The 23355-nt window shown below is 41.0% G+C and overlaps 2 protein-coding genes across 3 annotated transcripts; one reads left to right on the top strand and one right to left on the bottom strand.

Annotated features, from left to right (window-relative positions):
* Positions 1-6284: 6284 nt before the first annotated feature.
* Positions 6285-9699, top strand: LOC143524399 (uncharacterized). The gene is made up of 3 exons (XM_077018276.1): positions 6285-6415; positions 7740-7867; positions 8057-9699. Exons 2-3 carry the CDS (start codon positions 7750-7752, stop codon positions 8446-8448), a joined length of 510 nt encoding a protein of 169 aa, XP_076874391.1. The 5' UTR covers positions 6285-6415; positions 7740-7749; the 3' UTR covers positions 8449-9699.
* A 394-nt stretch (positions 9700-10093) lies between these two features.
* LOC143524230 (uncharacterized) lies at positions 10094-23139 on the bottom strand. 2 transcript variants are annotated; one of them, XM_077018263.1, is made up of 5 exons: positions 22727-23139; positions 12587-12838; positions 12301-12425; positions 12113-12222; positions 10094-11996 (listed from the first exon to the last, which is right to left on the bottom strand). In XM_077018263.1, the coding sequence occupies exons 1-5, from the start codon at positions 22893-22895 to the stop codon at positions 11840-11842; spliced, it is 813 nt and encodes a 270-aa protein (XP_076874378.1). In that variant the 5' UTR covers positions 22896-23139; the 3' UTR covers positions 10094-11839. The 2 variants fall into 2 exon arrangements, with proteins under 2 accessions (XP_076874378.1, XP_076874379.1); XM_077018264.1 differs by lacking the exon at positions 22727-23139 and adding an exon at positions 18696-18941.
* Positions 23140-23355: the final 216 nt, after the last annotated feature.

Raw genomic sequence — 23355 nt, 5'->3', positions numbered from 1 at the left:
GTGAATCACTGAGTTAGGCATCAGGTGTCACAGGAGGCAGTAAGTAGACAAGGCCAGGAGTGTCAATCAGCTGTTGCTACAACAATGTACCTTTACTCACTACACAATCGGGTTGTTGTGTAAAGTGTGATTTTTGTTTCTGTTCATGTAACTTATAGACCTGCTGATAGTGGTACATTCATCTGCAGCATTTTGTGATTTCATGTCAAAATGAAACTCTCTGCTTGAACTTTCAGCATTTTGAACACTTTGTATGCATCTAGATGCAAAGAGTTGTAGTGAGTGTTTTAGATGTTAGAAATGTCTTGGCATTTTTATGATGAGCTGAGCAGTACTGAGGAAATGAAGAGAGGAAAGTGAATTGAGATGACCGGTGAAATGTGTGAGAAATTGGGTAAGAGGATATTACATCAAACGATATTAAATAACAGGAAGACACAAACGTGCAGTGTCATTACCGTTGCAAACTCCCTTTTTTACACATTGTGAAAACAGTGAATTTAATAGTGTGTATTAAATCGCTAACTCATCATACTGATAAGTTATTTCAAGACACAACCTAGTTTTGTTCTTATACAACTCAAATTTTATTGCATAAAAATATAGGAATGTAAAATGAGGAATAAAGTTTAATAATCATGATTTCTCTTTAACTTATACATGCAGCTTCATAAAGCACAGTCTTTCTAGAGTCTTTAGGGGTACTGTAAGAGCCAAGGTTCTTGGGCACTGTGCATTTCTGGTGGCATGATGAAATTAGTATGATGGTGATTTGAGCTGTGCAACTCTTCTTACATGAGATTCCTTTGGTAGAATATATCCTAGTGCAGCACTTGAACAGCACACCAGAGAACCAAAATAGGCTAAATGTGTATTTACACAATGTACCCACTACAACAACCTGATTGTACTTGTAAAAGGGTAAAGTGTGATTATTTGTTTCTGTTCATGTAACTTATAGACCTGCATATAGATAGATAGATAGATAGATAGATAGATAGATAGATAGATAGATAGATAGATAGATACTTTAGTCAGACTTTTAGTCAGACTTTTGATCCCATTAAACTTAAAAAATCTGCCGCATTTTGTGATATCAGGTCAAAATGAAACTCTCTGCATGGACTTTCAGCATTTTGAACACTTTGAATGCATCTAGATGCAAAGGTTATATATATTTATAGGTTAGAAATGTCCCAGCATGTTTATGATGAACTGAGCAGTACTGTGGAACTAAAGAGAGGAAAGTGAATTGAGATGACCGGTGAAATTTGGGAGAAATTGGGTAAGAGGATATTATACCAACACAGAAGCAGAGGACAGTATTAAATAACAGGAAGACAACAACTTGTAGTGTCACTACCATTGCTAACCCCCTTTTTTATACATTGTGAAAACAGTGAATTTAATAGTGGGTATTAAAGGGGGTTAAATTAATAGTGGGTCTTATGAAGGACCGTTTAAAAGGTATTGAAATTATTGCAAAAAACAGTGTGCAGTGCTCTGGGGCCTTGCATCCATGTTAAGGTAATTTGTAGACGGTGCCTTAGATGTTGCAGTGGTAGTACATTTAAAATGTCTGCTATTTAAAATACGTTTATTCCTGACATAAACAAAGTTGTAGATATTTTGGCACTTAAAGTTATTGAAGAAAGAATTCCGAATATGCGAACGTGAAACCAACTTGCCTGAAGTTTCCTAGTATGCATATGAGTGACTTTTGATCCCATTAAACTTAACTTAAAACTATGTAGTTATAAAGAAGTGTGTCCTCTTTGGGTTTGACATACATTTGAGATGTAGACTGTGTGAAAAAATGCAATATTTTTCGCTTGGTCATTTTCAAGTGCTAAAGTTTCAGCTCCGCTGTTTCGCAAGTCACGTGATCGGATTCCCGCATTTGTTGATAGGCAGAGACGAACATGTGAGTGGGAGCTACAGCATATCGATTAACTTTTAACATACAAACTCAAAAGAAAATGGTGGATATTTTTTCCAATTTCAAAAAATCCTCACCCATAAAATATAATGTTGTATCGCCTGTCGCCACTGGTGAGTGAAATAATTATATTATTCGCAAGTTAATATTTGTGTAGTCACAGTCTGGAGCCCTGGCATGTCTGACGCACGCCTCTGTCTTTTTTCAAGATAAAAGGTGAATACAAAATTAGAAAAGTAGCATATTAATTTTTTTACAAGCTGTCCCACCCAGAACGTGTCCGCGACCCACTTTTGGGTTGCGACCCACCAATTGAGAATCACTGATTTAGATGATTGAACAGATACAGCTAGTGGTGTACTTGCTCATCCATAATAACAATACATCAAGACTTTTATTTGCGATCCATTCAGAACATATGGGTGTCTGCCCTTTTTAGGGGCACTCAAGCACAGCTAAATTGAGTCCCTTTACCTCACCCTTTACCTTTACCCTTTACCTTTACCCAGCAGAGGGTGCTTCTGTTGAATAGGGTTAAATCCCGTAAATAGTAATAGGGTTAAATAACACAACTGTTGTTTATGTCTAAAACCCTATAGCGTTTCTGAATTTGCAGCGCGTTTCCAAAATGTAGTGCACGCGTTGTCATTTTGATGCATTTGCTTTGCGTATTTGCAGCGTGTATTTCGCTTGCATCGCAATGGGCTTTAAGGGCTACTGTACGCCAGGCTATACGCGCCTCTCTAATATGGTCTGTCCCTACCAATAAGCAGTTGTCAGTTTACTGTATTAATACCATATAAATACGTTTGCAATGAAATAAGCTATTGATAATTAATACTAATAATAATCATCCTGACAATAGCCTCTGGTAGGAAATTTATTTACCAGGCTTTAAAGCTATGGTTAAGAGTCTGTTAAGAAAACACTATTTAACTACCCAAATAATGGTTCACAGATTATTAACTAGCTATGTTTAGTGGTGTGATGATGGGTGCGGCGTCAAGGACGAGACACAATCCGAGAAGCAATCCTTGCTTCAGCAGACGTCACTTTAATGTGAATACGAATGTTGCGCAATAGCGCACGAGGAACAGATACACTTGACACAAAACGTGTAGACTTAGACAACGACGAGCACAGGACACTGCGCGAGCGCACATTAAATAGACAAACCACATTAGCCCCACGTGATTACGAGACAAGTCACAGGTGAGACTTATTAATCACACGACATAACCACGAATATACACTGACACAGACAAAGCACGTGGACTACGTATACGATTACAGGAACACACACACACGACATAGGCGCCAGGCTGCGCGCCAAGAGAGGGGTGAGTAGGGGAGAGAGACCGGGAGCTACTGGTGCTGCAGGCGCTGCAGTGGGCGGTGCTCCTCCTGCCCCTGCTGCATACCCTCCTCCGGGCGCAGCGCGGCTGGCAGAGGCGCCCGGTGCAGCGCGGCTGGCGGACGCGCCCGGTGCAGCGCGGCTGACGTACTCTCCCCCCAGCTGGCTGTATGGAACGTCCACCTCGCTCCACGACTGTTCTCTGGAGTTGACAGTGGGCGCTTCCACTTCCATGTCCGTCGTCTCACTGTCCTGGCTCCAGCTCATGGGCTGCCACCCCGGGAGCAGTCCATGCTCTCTGCACTAGAGCGAGTAGAGGACGGGGTCCACCTCCCTTTAACCTTCTCGGCCGACGGTTCCGAGGGGGGAGGGCTCTGTTCTTCCTCCTCGGTGTATGAGCCCTCGGACGGAGGGTAATCTCTGTACTCCTCCTCCCTATCGTCGTCATCGGGGTGATCCTCCCTGCCTTTCCCTACGGTGGTAGCGGGACCTACGGGCGGAGGGAGGTAATCTTCCTCCGACTCCTCCTCCTCCTCCTCCCCGTAGTCGACGGTGGAGGCGTCGCCTATTGATGGAGGGTAGTTCTCCACCCCCTCTCCACCGTAATCTATGGTGGAGGCATCACCTATAGACGGGGAGTAGTCCTCGATCTCGTCCTCCTGCTCCTCCTCCTCAGAGTCCTCCTCTCCGAACCCCTCCTCCGGAGTTGACGCGGTAGCGCCGATCGTGCAGGCGCCCACCCTCGGAGGCGAGAGGGCGCGGGAAGGAGACGAATGGAGATGTCTCCAAATCCTCACCGCGCCCTCGCGGAACATCTCCGCCTTCTCCGGGTCCTTGCACTCACGCGCCGCAGACAGCTGGGAAGCGCACACAGGGTCCCTCTCCAGCTGTTCCTGCGTGGGCGTCGCCTCCTGAAGCGGGGAGGAGCCCTCCTCTCGACCGGGGGGGTCCTCCTCCAGCTCGAGGACGCCCACCCGCAGGGGCGATAGCTCCCGAGAAGGAGAGGGGTGTCGCTCCTCCCATACCCGAGCAGCTGTCCTGCGGTATTCCTCTGCCAGCTCGGGTATGGAGGTCTCCCGAGCCGCGCACAGCAGGTAGGCACACTCGGGGTCCTGCATCAGCTGTGCCAGAGTCGGCGGGGCTTTGTGGCGTGGAGGAGAGGAAGAAGAGCGGTGATGCCGCTTGCAGGGTTTCTTCCCCTTCTTCAGCTTCGGCTTGTAGCCTGGCATTCCTTTTGTGTCTCGGAAGGCTCGTCGTTCTGTGACGATGGGTGCGGCGTCAAGGACGAGACACAAATCCTTGCTTCAGCAGACGCCACTTTAATGTGAATACGAATGTTGCGCAATAGCGCACGAGGAACAGATACACTTGACACAAAACGTGTAGACTTAGACAACGACGAGCACAGGACACTGCGCGAGCGTACATTAAATAGACAAACCACATTAGCCCCACGTGATTACGAGACAAGTCACAGGTGAGACTTATAAATCACACGACATAACCCCAACCACGAATATACACTGACGCAGACAAAGCACGTGGACTACGTATACACACGCCCAAAAGGGAGGGGCCGGGGTCCTCAACGTGACAAGTGGATTTTCTAATTTTAAATCATTTTCATATTTATATGAAAGTATACATGTATCTCTCTGCATTAGGGTTCACCGTTTTTTGCTTTTTTTTTACAGATTGGATGTTGTGACGGAACTGCACAACGCGATGCTGTACACCATGAAGATAGCTCTGTTTGTGTACTAGAACATTTTGCTGATGTAGTACATCATCCAGGGATCTTTTGTATACTGGAAAATGTACTGTATACTGGATACTGATTTGGGGCCCAATCAGTACAAGAGTAGTATGCAGTAGGCTGTTTCAAACACAGCCTCTTTCTTGTTTCACTGTGGGACATGGGACAGTAAGAGAAATGGGGTCTGGAGAAAAAAGATGAACTCAACTTTAAAAACAAGAGCTGAAACAAACTGCGGTAAATAATCAACATTAACAATGAACTAAAATAATTAAAAGACAGTAGAAATTAATTAAACAAATAAATTAACCAATGAAACAGTAAAAACTAAAACAAGATCAAAGTCTCGTGCTGGGTTGGAGGCCAATAAATAAAAATAAGTTTTAAGATTGGTTATAAAAACAGTGTCTAATATGTCACTGTAGATCATTTGACAGTTTAGGAACAGCAATCAAAAAGGCTCTGTGCCCTCTGAGCTTACACTTTAACCGTGGAACCTCATGGAGCAGCTGATAAGCTGACCCGAGGCACGGGGCATGATCATGGGGGTGGAGCAGTTCAGAGAGGGAGGAGCTCAAAGAGGGAGAGGGAGGACATGTTTACGTGTTTTTAAAGCCATGTAAAGGCTTTAAAAACAAACCAAAGACTCTTCAAATGAACTCTACAATACACAGCCAGCCAGTGGATGGAGGCTAGAATAGGAGATATGTGCTTTCTCTTGTGTTAACCAGTTAAAAGTCGGGCAGCAGCATTCTGCACTAACTGGAGCCGTTTGAGTGTGGACTGGCTAACTCCAAAATTAAGTGCATTACAGTAATCCACCCTAGACGTGATGAAGGCATGGATTGCTGTTTGAAATTGCTCGTGTAGAAGAATCTTCATCTTCACCAGCTACCTCAGCTACTCCACCCACCTGCCAATCGTATCCACATATCCTGTGTAACCCATCTTCAGTAAGTCACCTTGTCATTGTGTTGCTTTCTACATCCTCTTTCGATCTATCACTCCTCCATGTCCCTTATGAATCTTTACAGTGATCCAATTTAAAATTACTGTCCATCTTAAAACCCAGGTTAGAAACTGTTAGCTTCCCATACAGTGTCAAAAGGCCCAAGTCAACAGGGGGCTGCATCACAAGAATCACTGGGAACAGACACTATCACTTCATAACCATTACACCACACAAGAGCTATGCGTGATTAAAGGAAAAGTGAGTCATTTCTCTCCAGAGGCAAAAGAAAAACAGGAAGACCACACTTCCTGCAAGGAGGAGATTTCAACTATTGAAGAACAATACACCAAGTGAAACCTTAACCCCAGAACTCTTAACCCAAGTCCCAAGAGAAGACTATTCCTCACAGCAAAGGTAGGAAAGAGAAAAAGGAAAGTTTCCACTCAGGATTACCATTTACTTACAAGTCGAGGGCACAAATGTTGGTGTAGCTGGCAGTATGACAACTATTGTGTGTCTGTCATTTTCCAGTCCAAAAGGTTTTCTATTGTTTGGCCTATAGAGACAGTATCCAGGTTTATAGGGGATTGTATCTGTATATGTAGTAAGAGATTGGGGGAATGTGTATGGTTTTTTTTTTTAATTATGCTTAAGACATTATTCTGTGCCACATAAAGCAGTGGGATATTTGCTTGTGTGGAGAAGTAAAGAGGAAGCACTAATTGAGACTGTAAAATGAAGTTTTGATTTGTAATGTACATTATGAAATTTTCATTGACTTCTGTGTTTGTGAGTGAAATAACAGTAATTACCACAGAGTGACCACAGAGACAGTGGAGCAGATGACAGTAAATCGGTCTCAAAATTAAAATTAAAATACAATACTCAAAATGGAAATGTAATCCTAAATTTGCATGTACATGTTCTGCTCATGCAAGCATCTTTGAGCTCAAAATTCAAATTCAAATGCAGTAATTCCATTTGCAATTTGGTAGACATCTATTCATATTTCATTTACACATACATTTAGATGCTTTATTTATTTAAATCAAAATATATTTTCCCGATTTGTATGCTCATATTTTATGTGATCATGCAAAGGTTGTATCAAAATTATAATTAAAACATTGTCACCTAATATGCATTTCCATTCCATGATAATGGATGGAGAGCAGCAGTCCTCAGTACGTTCTCCCTCTGACAACAAATTAAAGGCGTCTCGTCAAATGTATCATAGCGAAACTGAAAGTGAATCTAAAAACGATCATGCATATTCATGTATATATAATTGGTCATTAAATATGCACAAAGTAGTTTAACATTTCTGATATTTCCACAGATTAGCTGGTCAGTTTTCCTGGCTGTGCTGCATTTATAATACTGATAATAATAATAATGCATCAAGACATACACAACAATAAACAGGATGGCGTGCTGTTCTAATTATGGGATTGACAGATATTTTACTTCCTATGTGCATCACAAGATGTGGTAAACAGCTTTGCACCTACACCTGACCACATTATGGCACCAGTTTTTGTTCTGGAAACTGGAACTTTGCTCTGGAAACTTTGCCTGACCCACACAGCTTTTGTGAATCATATTCATCATCATTTGTCTTAATAATAAAGCCTCTCTCAGGTGGATTTTGTGATCATTACAGTGAATTTGACCATCAAAAATTGTTTGAGTAAAACTGATTAATCTGTCTGAACTTACTCACTCTTCACTGAGACAGATTGAAGGAGATGAGTGGGAAAATCTCTGCAAATACAGATCCTACTGGATACAACATGTCTGATCCAAAAGACAAGAACAATGAGCTGGAGATTCTCAGAACCAGAAACAAGGAAGGTGACAATTCAGGTCAGTACACTCATATACACACACTCTCTCTCTCTCTCTCTCTCTCCCTCTCTCTCTCTCTATCACTACATACATATATATGTCTCAATACCCTAATGTGGCCTTAATTAATTCTTGAAGTTTAGCATGTGAACAGTGTGATATATTGATATATTTTTAAAATTCTTAAAAATACAACTTGTGTTCTAGGCTCAGGATCGAAACGTGCAGTGAGCAGATGTTCCAGACTGACTGCAGTGTGTCTGGGGCTGCTGTGTGTTCTCCTGCTGACTGTCATCATGGTGATGTGGGTCAAGTTCACTTCAGAGAGAGACCAGTTACAGACCAGAAACTATAACCTGACTATAGAGAGAGACCAGTTACAGACCAGTAACTATAACCTGACAAAAGAGAGAGACCAGTTACAGACCAGTTACATTAACCTGATTACAGAGAGAGACTATTTACAGACCAGATACAATATCCTGTCTTCAGAGAGATACGAGTTAGAGATCACTTACTTAGAACTAACCAAAGAGACAAACCAGTTGAAGAAGGAGAATGAACACCTGCAGAAATCTCAGTATACTAATTGTGAGTGATCCTAAACTTTGTCAATAAGCAAATCAGTAAATCAAAGTATATTGACTGTACTGTGCATAATAAATCTAATGCACACTGTGCCAAATAGTCACGTCCTCATATCACAGAGTGAGATGTGGTCCCGACTCATCAGGGGAAGTACTTACTTACATAAACATTTCTTAAACCAATCACAAATGTAGATTGTCAATGAACAGGCTTAAGCTCACATGAGCAAAACACACAGAGTTTAGAGATAGTGTCTTGTGGCCAGTTGATTACAGTTGGTAACCTTATTTGTTCATTTGGAGTCTGTAACCCTAGAAGTCAAATGAAATGGGAAAAAAGATCTAGTCAAATGACGTGATGTCTTAGCATGGTATTAATGAACAGGTGAGCACCCTCCTCAATTTATTTAGGGCCTCGTCTCACGCTGCAGTATCAGGATGTGCTTAAAAATTGGCATGTTTTTATTATGCAAGGTAAATAAGCATATTTAATATTGGTATCAGTTCTACACATTTATATAGTACTTATACAGTTCTCTTTGTTGTAAAGATGCTGATTGAAAATGTCATTAAACTAAGTGGTGTGATGAGCCAGATAATTAAAGAAGTGGTTTGGTTAAGTTTACTAATGTAGCCACATCGGTGTAACCCCAATTCTAATCATGAAATTAAGTAACATAAATAAACTGTGACGTCTGGGACGTTGGGACAGAAGCAGCCGGAGGGACGGGCTGAGAATGACCGGTTTTATTATCCATGATAACAAACCAAAAGAAATACTCAGGCCACAAGGCAGATAATGACTCAATATATAAAACGAAATAAGTTAAAGGCAAAGAGAAGCCAACGGGTAATAGACAGCAGGCAGTAGTAGGTGTCCCACGACGAGAGGCGAGGGTGCAGGCTGAATGCGCAGCACTGGACAACGCCACCTGTGGGAATAAATACACCCCAGAACTGATTAGGTGCAGGTGTCAGTATTCAGGTGACTGAGACGGGAGGAGTGACCGGGTATGAGAGGATATGCTCTGTGTGGTTGTGGGCGTGTGTGTGAGAGAAGAGGTGCGTGTGTGTGAGAGAAGAGGTGCGTGTGTGTGAGAGAAGAGGTGCGTGTGCGCGCCCTCTGGTGGCGTCCAGGCCGACCCACCGTGACATAAACAAAATTAACATTATTATGTGTCATATCTTTGCATTTGGAAGCTTTCTCTAAACAGAAACAACAAAAATGCCTTTAATTGAGATTAATTAATTGATGCTCTATTCTATTATCTGAGATGTTCTGTGAAAGACTGATCATACATAAAATGATTACATTATGCAAAGAAATGGCACGTTTACACTTTTTTCAATTTCAAAAGTAATGAATTTATGTGCCATTTATTTCTGCATTTAACTTTATTTGAAAAAGGTTCAAGTTGGCAAACTTCTTGACTTCTGCAGACTTAACAGGTTTAAGTAAAAAAAATAAAATAAATAGGACAGTGGTGAAAGATGACAAAGAGCTGCCAGATCAGAATAATAATAATGAATATATTTTTTGATTAATAATAATAATAATAATAATAATAATAATAATAATAATAATAATTATTATTATTATTATTATTATTATTATTATTATTATTATTATTATTAATAGCATCTGACAGAACAGCCTGTGGTTTTGTTTCACTTGTCACTGGAGCAACAAGAACATGAAGGGAACCTTCTGGACTGAGCATTCTTCACAGAGAAGCCTGGACATACCACCATGGTCCAACATGAACCATCTCAATTCACCTGCTCACCAGAAGTGCTACAGAGTCCCACAGAGGATGTTACCAGTGTTATGGCCCCACAAGGGCTACAATGTAGGTGTGAGTGTGGGGACAGTAGCATATGTGGAGTGAGTGTGGGGACAGTAGCATATGTGGAGTGTGTGTGGGGACAGTAGCATATGTGGAGTGAGTGTGGGGACAGTAGCATATGTGGAGTGAGTGTGGGGACAGTAGCATATGTGGAGTGTGTGTGGGGACAGTAGCATATGTGGAGAGTGTGTGGGGACAGTAGCATATGTGGAGTGTGTGTGGGGACAGTAGCATATGTGGAGTGTGTGTGGGGACAGTAGCATATGTGGAGTGTGTGTGGGGACAGTAGCATATGTGGAGTGTGTGTGGGGACAGTAGCATATGTGGAGTGTGTGTGGGGACAGTAGCATATGTGGAGAGTGTGTGATAAAGTAGTGAGCAAATCAGCCAAATACAGTACTAAATAATAAATGTGTTTATTGTTGAACTCTAAGCTCAACAACAGCAAACACCAAGAATCAAACAAAAGTACCAAAGGAATTAAGAAGACAAACAATTCTGGGAGGGAACTAAAGAAAAGAACATAATAGCTACACTAGGCTAATATAGTTAATTCAGTAGGCTAATTCAGGCTAACCCAGTCTAAATGTGACCCAATGCCACAGATGGACATGACTGAAAGACTCTGGGTAGAGCCCAGTACATCTCTCTATACTGCTGTCCTCTGTACTCATAATATTAAAAATCACATGTTATTCAGAAACATAAACTTTAGATTTTAGATTTTTTTATTTGATTTTTTTCCACTATATTGTATTTTACAGTTATCACTAGTTTCATTAAATGACAGCATGATTTGATAAACCAAAATGGCTTGTCTCCAAACTGAGATCCACTGACAATCCTACAGTATCTCTACAGTGTCACACAACGAGACACAGAGGACTCCAACACCCAGAATTTCTTAGCCCCACACGTTGCCGTGTGTTCGCATCTCTTGTCTCATTAACGTTATGTGTTGCAGATGTGTTTTGTTTATGTTCGTGTATTTAAGTGTTTGTTAGTCTGCGTCTTTGTCAGTTGTTTCACACATAGTCCCGTGTGTGTACATTACGTGTCTATTTCAAAATGAAAGTGAAAGTGATCTACATTCGTCTCAGCATCACACTTCATCCCTCGTGTTACAATATGCATAATCACTTTGAGGCTATAAGAAAATATTTTAAGCAGACCCATATAAAAAACAGGATAAAACCACCATTGTACACTAATATATAATACATACACATCTCAAGATGTAACTTATAATTTAAACTTACTATCTTCACAGTTATTAATGACACAGAAAACTCCTAAGCAATGGACTGTAATGCGTCGGGTGTCGAGTGAGTGTTGGTAGCGAGCCTGACCACACAAAAACAATGAACTGAAACCTCCTCCAAAATGTCTGCAGTATAAGCACTGAAAGAAAATACCTCTGTACACAAAGTACGGGGAAAAAACAGGGAGAAGTAAGGACTAGCATTAAGAGCTGTAAAAAAATTGTCTCTGACAGCAGGAGTCAGTCAAATTCAACACATGATGTGATTTGCAAGATTTCTGTGTGATTTCTGTATTTATGTTTGACCATCAAGTAAGCAGCACTTTTTCTCACAGATCCACTTGTTTTGGATATAGCACAGCCAGTCATTCCAGCCCTTCGTATATGTGAACATCACAATCTCACCACAGTTCTCATCAGTTTGATTGTTTGGCTCCCCTTCAGCCCAGAACCTGAAATTCAGAGAATCACATTCAAACTCTGATGAAGGTTCCTGATACACTTCAACCCAGTAAGAGTTGATGTAAGAGTTTAATCAGTGTGTCTTATTTTACACTGATTCTCTTACCCAGTGGTTTTAATACTGGAGTCATCCACCCATTTCCAGATGCCCTCTGTATCTATATCAGTCAGACCGATCCAAGCACGACTGTTGCCCAGTGTTGTAAACAAAAAATCCTGCAAATATGTTTCCTAAGTAAGAAAAGGCAGTAGAAGTATAACTGTTCTCCCTCACATGGACTCTCCCTCTCTCACCTGTTCCTGTCTGCTGTTGATGATCACCAGGTCTGCTCCTCTCTCTCTGCAGTCCTGTCTGCTCTCACTCCAGGTCTTCTTCTCAGTAGAGATGTAATACATACTGCAGCCAAATATCTTACATTCTAGTTTAACACACACACACACACACACACACACACACACACACAGAGGATCATTATAGAAGACATTTGTGGCAGCACATCTCAGGTTTCATCACAGTGTACATTAGGAAAATTAAGGCATATAGGGTAATGGCGGGATATTTCAGACATTATGTTCTTACCCATATTAGGATAATGTTTCTGTAAACAATCCCTCTCAGCCGTTAATTGGTCCCTCTTACTGGTTAGATGTTTGATTGTGATCTGTAACTGGTCTCTCTCTTGAGTCAGATTGTAGTTACTGGTCTGTAGGTGGTCTCTCTCTGCAGTGAACCTCACCCACATCACTATGATGACAGTCAGCAGGAGAACACACAGCAGCCCCAGACACACTGCAGTCAGTCTGGAACATCTGCTCCATGCAGTGTCTCCTCCTGGTGGGTAATACACACAGAGAAACACATATGAGCTTCAGGTTCATATAGTCTATTCACAATAGGATATGTTTTTATACATGCCTAACCTTGTAATGTTACAAAAATATACATTCTTTTTCAAATAAATGTGCACAAATGTGAGGTGTGTAGGTAATTTCACTGTTGTAGCTCTCTACTGTTCTGCACTGATAAATGATGGTGCTAATATGTCAAAGTCTCTGTCACTTTGTGTTGTCAAATTTGTGCTCCATTTTATCTAATCACTTTCAAAAGTTAGTGAAATATCCATTCAATTATTTAACACGTATATGTAGCCTAGTTTGCCTTTTTCACAGAGAGACATGTTAGGAGCTAACCCTCCAGGGAGGACCCACCAACAAACCAGACTAAGACGTCCTCCCTGGGAGGACACGGGGAGACACACTCAGCACAAACACAGGCACGGTTAGAGTTAGTACTCTGTAACGGAACTTTTATCTTCATTAATTTAACTTCCTTTAAATCTACTGTTTTAATCGTGCTTCCTATTTTAGATTTAAATATTTTTATCTCTAATTTCTTTTAACATTTTCTTTTTGTCTTTTTTATAATTTGTCACTTTATTTCATTATTTTATTGTGTTTGTTTCCTTTTGATATTTAATTTTAATATTTTATTTTTATCTTCTTATATTTGCTTCCTCTTTAGATCTGCTTTTAGTTAAATTTTGTCTCTCTCCTCAGCAGAAACTTATTGCAGAGGTTGTGACTTCTCTCCTGGTACGTGTATACACAGGCGACTCTAGGGGTGCAGGAAAAAATCGATTCGAGCTTGAATCGCGTTTCTAACATTGAACGATTCAGAATCGATTCTCTTTTTTTTTCCGATTTTTTTTCCTGGTGCGTGTGTGCCTTCTCAGCCACCGTAGTGCTAGGCAAAACAAGGAAACAGCTTTGACTATGTACAGGCATGCTAGTAAAGCTACAGTGGGTTGTGTAGTAGTGTACGGTATTTGTTCTTGCGCCGTTGAAGTATGAAGTTCAAACGGCTCCGCGGTCTTTGAAAGCAACACTTTAGATTTTACCGTCAACCCGGCCCGGGTTAGAATGGGCTTGATCGTTTGCACACGCATAAATACGCTACAGATGATATTCGGGAATTACAATGATTATAACTACTGGTAAAATAAAGGTAAAATAAAAAATAAAAATAACTTAGTTCATTGAGCACTCTAGTTTTGTCCTAACTAGATATTTAGACATACTGCTATAATACTGCGAAGTCGTGGTCAGAGGTGAACTTCGTTATAGCCGGTGTGTATTTTATTTAAAATAATTAACACCCTTGAGCCACTGTGTCTTTGGACATAGATAATGCAGTTTGCTGTGATGGATAATTAAAGTCTAGCTCTTATTTATGCATAGAAACCTAAATCAACAATATAATCTGTAGCGTCTTTATGCGGATAAACGAGGGAAGTTGGAATTCGCCGCAACACACAAGCCAAAACTGTCGCACATGAAATGCTACAGGCACCGTTCTGAAACTGATCAGGGGTGAGTTTCCCGAAACGTTCTTAGCGCTAAGTACTTCTTAAGCTCGTACGTTTCATATGAGGTTACGAAGTACTTAGCGCTACGAACGTTTCGGGAAACCCACCCCAGTTCAGTTAAATGTGTTCAGTTTAGTAGATATATGCGGCTTTTAGAAAATACGGTATATACATTTTTTTTTTTTTCATCTGTGAAGTGGAAGTTCTGGCAGCTAACGTAAGCCTACCCATTTTATTAATGTAACAGCACTTTTATTTTTGGAAGCACTTTCATATATTTTTTTTTTTTGTGATTTGTTAAGGAAAAACGTGTAATTTTGTTTCTGGAAGTGGCATGTTCTCAGAAATAGGCAGCTAGCCTAATTCTTGTACGAAGCAATTTGTTGTTTTTACAGAAAGAGCAGTATTTTTGTACAATAAAATTTTTGAGTAGTGGCCAGTTCTGGCAGCTAGCCTAAGCCTACCAATTTTATTTACTTTACTACAGTTTTATTAGTTTAATGTAGTATTCTGTGTGTCAGCCTCAAACAGACATGTTGTCTTGGATTTACCTTTGTGTGTTTACATTACTGCAATATGTTGATAAAACCTTTACAATTACATCTTTATAAATGTACTCTGCTTTCATGCCTGCATACCGAAGTAGCTGGTTTTGAATTGATAATCGTTTTGAATCGGAAAATCATCGTTTTTGAATCGAATTGTTGGGATCTGAAAGAATTGGGAAAAAATCGAATCGTGACCCCAAGAATCGATTCTGAATCGAATAGTGGGATTCCCAAAGATTCGCAGCCCTACAGGCGACGCCAGGGAATAAGGAACTGTCAGGATCAAGGGATCTAACTCGACAAGAGTCGAGAGGTTTGGCGGTCGAACTCCAGGGGGGGGGGGGGGGGGGGGGTATACAGGTGGCACCATTGGTGGTTACCAGGCAGGGTAACTGAGTGATTGGGAGTTTCACCCTCGGCTGGGAGTCGAGCACCAGGTGGCCGTGCATAACTGTGGGCTGACGAGTACACAGTTCACATAAAACCAGTGAGAGTGAAGGTCGCACTCTGTGTGAGTGTTTATTGTACGAGAGAGCGTGGGTGAGTAGCTAAATCTGTTATCTTATTTACTTTACTTTTTTATTATCTTATTTACTCATTTACTTTACTTAGGTGGCACCATTGGTGGTTACCAGGCAGGGTAACTGAGTGATTGGGAGTTTCACCGTCGCCTGGGAGTCGAGCACCAGGTGGCCGCGCATAACTGTGGGCTGACGAGCACACAGTTCGCATAAAACCAGTGAGAGTGAAGGTCGCACTCTGTGTGAGTGTTTATTGTACGAGAGCGTGGGTGAGTAGCTAAATCTGTTATCTTATTTACTTTACTTTTTTATTATCTTATTTACTTATTTACTTTACTTAGGTGGCACCATTGGTGGTTACCAGGCAGGGTAACTGAGTGATTGGGAGTTTCACCCTCGGCTGGGAGTCGAGCACCAGGTGGCCGCGCATAACTGTGGGCTGACGAGCACACAGTTAACATAAAAACAGTGAGAGTGAAGGTCGCACTCTGTGTGAGTGTTTATTGTACAAGAGAGCGTGGGTGAGTAGCTAAATCTGTTATCTTATTTACTTTACTTTTTTATTATCTTATTTACTTTACTTTTTTCCATCTTTTAAATGTGATTAATTTCTTTTAAATCTATTGTTTTAATCTGTGTATTCTTTTTTTTTCGTTTGTAAAGCACTTTGAATGACCGTTGTGTATGAAAGGTGCTATATAAATAAACTTGCCTTGCCTTGCCTAGAAGGAGGGGCAAAGACACAAAAGACAACAAAAACAGACACAGAGACAGTAAATGGAAGACGGGGACAGTGACAGGCAAAAACACTTAGGGGATTCCCAGGCCTGTGCTGGAACACAGGCACCCATCAAATGGTCCTGGTCCCAGTGTTGCGAATAACGCCATTAAAAATAACGGCGTTAGGTAACGTCGTCATTTTGTCAGTAACGGGATAATATAATTAGTTACTTTTCCTGTCGTTACAACGCCGTTTACGTTACTGGTCATTAAAAGCGGTGCGTTATTATATATTGATATACTAATCCGAGCGGACCGCTGCCCAGGCTAGTGAGGAGTAACAGATCCCGATAGGTCACCGTTCTCGGTGTAACACCTGTTTAACTTAACAAGTCAGTAAGCGATTAGCTAAGGCAGCATTATGATAGCCAATCAGAGCTAGTGTTTTTACACGCGCGCCGAAGCACGCGAGTGACACGACACAAATGGAGAAGAGGCCGAAATTGCGTCAGGTGCAAGCCGAAGAAAACTAGAACTTTCAAGGCGATATAAACATTATTTAAGAAAATACTTGAAGTTCCTGAATGTCTACCAGACTGGGTATTTGATTTATTTAATTAAGAATAGAGGTTTTATTGTTAAGTTTACTTCTGTTGTAAACAAACCAGTTGTTTCAGGTTGAGAGAATTTAATTTAATTTCATAGATGTAAATGCACTTTATATAGTGTAACTGTTTACTTTTGCTTTTTTTCCCCAAAGATTTGGGATTTTAAAGGATTTTATCCTGCACTGGTCTGTGGATGTGCAATAAATATCAAAAGTTAAACAATTTTCTGATCTACTCATTTCAGTTGACTGTGAAAACTGCTTTAAAAAAAAAACTTTATTAATTGGCATATAACCTTTTTTTTAACTGTAACGCAAATAGTTACTTTCCCTGGTAACGAGTTACTTTTATTATAGAGTAATTCAGTTACTAACTTTTTTGAACAAGTAGTGAGTAACTATAACTAATTACTTTTTTTAAGTAACGTTCCCAACACTGCCTGGTCCACAGAAGCAGATGCAGGCTCCCTGATTTCCCTGGTATCTCTGGTCTCCCTGGTATCTCTGGTCCCTGATGTAGCTGCTGGGCTGCATCATCTCTGTCTCTAACTCAGAGTAGCTAGAGGGCTCCCCAGTGTCGTAACCAAACTCCTCATAGCTCTCCCACTACTTAGTGTAGGAAGGAGGTCCCCTAGCAGAGGTGTCATGTCCAGGTTCAGAAAATAAAAGTCCTCACCAGGATTTTACTCAAGCTTGCTAGATTTTCTAATTAGTGCAATCCAGGTAAATTAGTGGAATCAACACAATCCAGGAAGCCTGAGCTAAATCCTGGTGAGGACTTTTACTTTCTGAACCTGGAATTGACACCTCTGCCCTCTAGGCAGGAGTCCCAGGACTCTTCATCCCACGACCTACAGACACACTCACATCTCACTCCTGCTTATGACCACGAATGTCTCCGTTGATGAGACAGGAGACATGTGGGATAGATGACACTAACATATACACACACATATGCACAAAGAGATACATGAGCGCAGACGCAGATGAGACCAAGGGAGGAGTCAGGGGCATGAATCATGACACAGAAGTATTGAGTCTGTAGCTTTTTATGTAGTTGGACAGTAACATTGCACACCCTGCCTCTGGCTGTTTACATACTGTAGTCAAAAAACAATCCCTCTAAATACAGCACTGTATACAAACAGTCTACAAATTCTATCTTGGTTACACTGTTTTTTGTTAAACTGTGTAATATTTTAGACATTTAAAAGTGAAAATACATTGTAACAATAAAATGTAGTTGTAAAATCTAGATTTATTTTACAATAGCAACAAAAAACATTTTGTACTCAATGTAACGGATCTGGCTGAGCAGGTAGGACGCAATTGCAGATTTTAAGGAGTTTTAATATAAATGACTAACACAAAAGATAAGAACTCATACAAAGACCAAAGGTGACATGAAAGCTAACACAACAAGACACAGAAGGAGCAAGAACCACAGAAGTCAACAAAAACCAGTACTCACAACTTACAAGTCACAACTCACAATTCACAACATACAACTCACAATTCACAACATACAATAACCCACAACACTAAAGCCCAAACACAGGACTTAAATACACCTACTAAACAAGGAACCCAACAAGACACACCTGAAAGCAATAACGAGGGGCAGAGAAGAAGGCAGGGGTGTGAAAACAGAGACAACTAGGAATTTCCAAATAAAAGACACTCAAACACACAGAGAACATAACAAAAGACATGGGGGGTCCGTGACTCGTGTGTTCCCTGTCTGAAAAGTGCTATACAGATAAACTTGTCTTACCTTGAGAGAGCTCCAAAATAATGTCAGTACTTCCTCAGTTATTAAGATACTTATTAAGATACTTCCTAGTTCTGAATTAGCAAACATGTATCAGATAGAAAAAGAACCCATAGTACCATTCAGCCCTGTTAAAATAAAAAAAAACTTGTGCACCTGTATGTTGAGTTGATATAATCCTGTTTGTGAAGTCCTCCGTCTCTGTGTTGATATCATGACCTCTAACAGCATCTGCACTCTCATAGATAGCCACCGTCATCTCCACCCTCTCTCCTCTCTCCAACTCCAGAATACCATTAACATCATGAGACACACTCCAAGACATGTCTAATCTATTACAGACTCAATCAAACACTAAACTCTAGTGTCTCTGTGTGAAGACACTACAGTACAGCTGCTCCTCTTTACTCATGTGATGTTTCTTGACTGAGTTTAATTAATGTACTGCTGCCAGTTAAGGAAGTGACCAAGCGGCAGTGGAGTCTTATATAAGTACGATTATTGTGGTCAAAGTGTGAAAACAACAGAACTCCGATCTGCTTTCTGTATGTGTCTAAGTAGCAATGAATCTACAGTATATTGTACCAGATACGTGTACACTGCAAGTGCTTGACCTGATAATGTAAATGTATAAACAAACCAATAATGTGTCAATACCCAAATACTGTTTAATGTTGATGTACACACATTAGGCATGTGTAGGAAGGATAATTTCATTTGATTGTTTTATCCTCTTAGATGTAATGGTTACCTGTATAAAGGCACCCAGCTGAGTACAGCAGAGGAAAAAAAAAAACCACAAAGAACAGGTAAAGGTCAATACACTAAATAAGAGAGCAAAATAAATTACAGCCAATACATCACAATGTCTGGGAGGTTTCAGAAAACTCATGTAGTGTATGTACTGATAAGATGCAGGTGAAAGTGTAGAATTCTGGGGAGGGTGACCTCTGGCAGCCTGGTGTGTGTATAGCAGTAACTGACAGTAATAGTACGGCACACTCCCTCCCTGTGTGCAGATCGAACTTCAGATAATCAACCAATCCCATTAACCGATCCCCAGCTGATGATTGACTCTGATGATTAGGTGAAGGCCTATCACCGATTAACTAGTAATGCAGTATTTGGATAATCCCCAGTGGATAATCCCCAGAAAATCTTACTTGTTTGGGCCTTCTAAGTATTCTGGCAAGATTTGGCAAGAGGAACATATTGGTTTTGAATGTTTGCATTTCTCTGAGTCTAATTCTGTGATTTGTATATGAGATAATGTTGCTCTTAGGTGCTTCGGTTTCTCAGTTTGTAGTATGAATACGTCACATTTAAAATCACTGAGTTTTTCACTACAACCCATTCTACTGTCAGTACGTGAGTATACAACACTCTCCAGCTCTAAAAATAATTATGTGGGTGTGATTTCAACTTTATGGGTGTGATTCCTACCACTAAACAGCAGGAAGTCACACTGGAACTTTTTTCCTGTGTCAACAGCTGTTGCTTAAACTCTTTACAGTACTCAGTGTATTTGGTTAAGCAAAAATATGGCCAGCTCCTCCTTTCAGTGAAGATCCAGAAAATACTTGAGCTGAAATTTCTCTGCTGTGTGATTTTGTTTGAGGATGAATAAAGCCTGAGTCAGCAGATGTACAGCTAATAACTACCACCCTGCTGAGGCCACCTGGTGGCCCTTAATGTGCAGTGCAATCAAGTGTCTAGTGTACAGTTCTAGTGTACGATCACTGTTAATGCATTAACATCAGTGTACTAAACAAAGTGGCCGGACAGTGTAAAGCTATAATCCACAAATGTGAATCTGAGAGCATTTGGTTTCTTTTGTCAGTGTTACAATAATAGTATTATTTTATGATGAAAATAAATGGGAAGTATCATTTTGATCATAATAAACCCACCCACCACCTGTCAGTCCTGTCCTTGTTTTTGTGTTCCATGTGCTTTTGTCCCAACAGTTGTCATTTATCATTCAGTACCTCATTACATTGAGCAGGACTGAATTAGTAAAGCTCTTGTAATGTAGCTAGATAGCTGTAAACTAAAAGCTTTATTGTCCATGATGAATACAACTGAAATACTCAGGCCAAACGGCAACCGCGAAGTCAAGGGTGGCACTCAGCACAGTCCAGAGAGGCAGTCCAGTACTCAGGCGATGATGCAAGGAGCAGGCTCTTAAATGTGCAGCACTGGACTGCAAGACCAGTGGGCTTAAGTGATGGGTGAATCATTGGTGGCCAAGTGTCAGTAATTCAGTGATTGTGACCGGGGGAGTGGTTTGGTGTGAGAGGGTGTGTTGTGGACTGAGGTGGGAGTGTGTGTGGGTGTGTCAGTGCGCACATGCGCCCTCTGGTGGTGCCAGGCCTGCTCACTGTGATATCAAGTTGGCAAACTTCTTGACTCCTGCAGGTTTAAGTTTTTAAAAATTATTAAAATAATAATAATAATAATAGAGGACAGCAGTGAAAGATGACGAAGAGCTGCCGGATCAGAATAATAATAATAACAATAATAATAGTAAGTGTGGGGACAGTAGCATATGTGGAGTGAGTGAGGGGACAGTAGCATATGTGGAGTGTGTGTGGGGACAGTAGCATATGTGGAGTGTGTGTGGGGACAGTAGCATATGTGGAGTGAGTGTGGGGACAGTAGCATATGTGGAGTGTGTGTGGGGACAGTAGCATATGTGGAGAGTGTGTGGGGACAGTAGCATATGTGGAGTGAGTGAGTGTGGGGACAGTAGCATATGTGGAGAGTGTGTGATAAAGTAGTGAGGAAACCAGCCAAATATAGTACTAAATAATAAATGTGTTTATTGTTGAACTCTAAGCTCAACAACACCAAGAATCAAAATAAACAAAAGTACCAAAGGAATTAAGAAGACAAACCGTTCTGTGAGGGAACACAGGTGGCACCAAAGAACCAAATAACATAATAGCTACACTAGGCTAATATAGTTAATTCAATAGGCCAGGTATCACCAAATGGCGGTCCTCTGTTGTCCTCTGTACTCATCTACTCAAAGCATTACTCTTTAGTAATACAAACGGTTACTGGCAGCTAACGGCAGTCCTCTTAGCAGGCACAGGTGGTTTGTCATAGCGTTCACATCATGAGTGAGGAGGGATCTCCCTCCATACACCTGACTAGACTTTTATACTTATAGCTCCGCCCCTAGCTAAACCAACTTCCCCTTCAAGGGACGACGTCCTTTTAACTCAACATTTAACTCAACACATTTCACAAATACATACACATACATACATATATAGTGTCGCCAGTTATTATCCCAAAACATTGGGACCCTCGGGACCCTCATCACCCTGCAGGTGGATCCATCCCTACTGGGATAAGTAACTTCCTTTGTATAATCAGTTCAGTCTTATGTCCATGTTTCGGTGATGGGCTACCTTGCACCATCACAGTAACATAATCTCCGTCTCTGATTCAGAGCAGCCAGAGGACTCCCCAGTGTCATAACCAAACTCCTCACAGCTCTCCCACTACTCAGTGTAGGAAGGAAGTGTTGGGGAATCCCCCTAGGCAGGAGTCCCAGGACTCTTCATCCCACGACCTACAGCCACTCTCGCATCTCACTCCTGCTTATGACTACAAATGTCTGCATTGATGGGACAGGAGACATGTGGGACAGATAACACTGACATATATACACACATACGCACAAACAGACACACACGAGCGCAGACGCAGACACAGACGAGACCGAGGGAGGAGACAGGGGCAGAAATCATGACACAGAAACATTGAGGCTGTAGCTCTAATGTACACTTGGACAACAATATTGTATTCTCTGTCTCAGGCTGTATTCATACTTTAGTTAAAAAACAATCCCTCTCTCTAAATATAACACTATTGTTGTTTATTCGAACAGTCTTCAATTTCTAACTCAGTTACACCATTTTCGGGAACAGTAACACGCAAAAACACAAAGTGGATTTCCAGGCAACATGCTGGAACCACAGAACCCATCAGAGGGTCCTGGCCCACAGAAACAGCCACAGGCTCCCTGGTTGCCCTGGTCTCTCTGGTCCCTCAGTTATTAAAATACTTACAACTACTTCCTAGTTCTGAATTACCAATGCAAACTTACTTGAGATGGAAAAAGAACCCATAGCATCATCCAACCGTATTGAAAATGTAAAATAAAGTTTATGCACCTGTATGTTGAGTTGATATATTCCTGTTTGTGAAGTCCTCCATCTCTGTGTTGATATCATGACCTCTAACAGCGTCTGCACTCTCATAGATAGCCACCATCATCTCCACCCGCTCTCCTCTCTCCAACTCCAGAATACTATTAACATCATGAGACACACTCCAAGACATGTCTAATCTATTACAGACTCAAACACTAAACTCTAGTGTCTCTGTGTGTGAAGACACTACAGTACAACTGCTCCTCTTTACTCATGTGATGTTTCCTGACTGAGTTTATTTAATGTGCTGCTGCCAGTTAAGGAAGTGACCAAGCAGCAGTGGTATCTTCTATAAGTACGATTATTGTGGTCAAAGTGTGAAAACAACAGAACTCTGATCTGCTTTCTGTATGTGTCTAAGTAGCAATGAACCTGCAGTATATTGTACCAGATACGTGTACACTGCAAGTGCTTGACCTGATAATGTAAATGTATAAACAAACCAATAATGTGTCAATACCCAAATACTGTTTAATGTTGGTGTACACACATTAGGCATGTGTAGGAAGGATCATTTCATTTGATTGTCTGTTTTATGCTCTTAGATGTAATGAAGCGTTCTAGACCTAGAGGGGTGGGGTTACTTGTAT

Source organism: Brachyhypopomus gauderio, chromosome 1 (assembly GCF_052324685.1).
Source record: "Brachyhypopomus gauderio isolate BG-103 chromosome 1, BGAUD_0.2, whole genome shotgun sequence".
Classification (NCBI taxonomy): Eukaryota; Metazoa; Chordata; class Actinopteri; order Gymnotiformes; family Hypopomidae; genus Brachyhypopomus; species Brachyhypopomus gauderio.
This window is presented reverse-complemented; position numbering and strand designations above follow the sequence as displayed.

Excerpts from the sequence above, each read along its gene's own strand:
- LOC143524399 (XM_077018276.1), top strand. The coding sequence starts at position 7,750 with ATGAGTGGGAAAATCTCTGCAAATACAGATCCTACTGGATACAACATG. Across the intron at positions 7,868-8,056 it reads CAAGGAAGGTGACAATTCAG|GCTCAGGATCGAAACGTGCA; the intron begins GTCAGTACACTC and ends CTTGTGTTCTAG.
- LOC143524230 (XM_077018263.1), bottom strand. The coding sequence starts at position 22,895 with ATGTCTTGGAGTGTGTCTCATGATGTTAATAGTATTCTGGAGTTGGAG. Across the intron at positions 12,839-22,726 it reads TATATCAACTCAACATACAG|GAGGAGACACTGCATGGAGC; the intron begins GTGCATAAACTT and ends ATTACCCACCAG. Across the intron at positions 12,426-12,586 it reads GAAACATTATCCTAATATGG|AATGTAAGATATTTGGCTGC; the intron begins GTAAGAACATAA and ends GTGTTAAACTAG.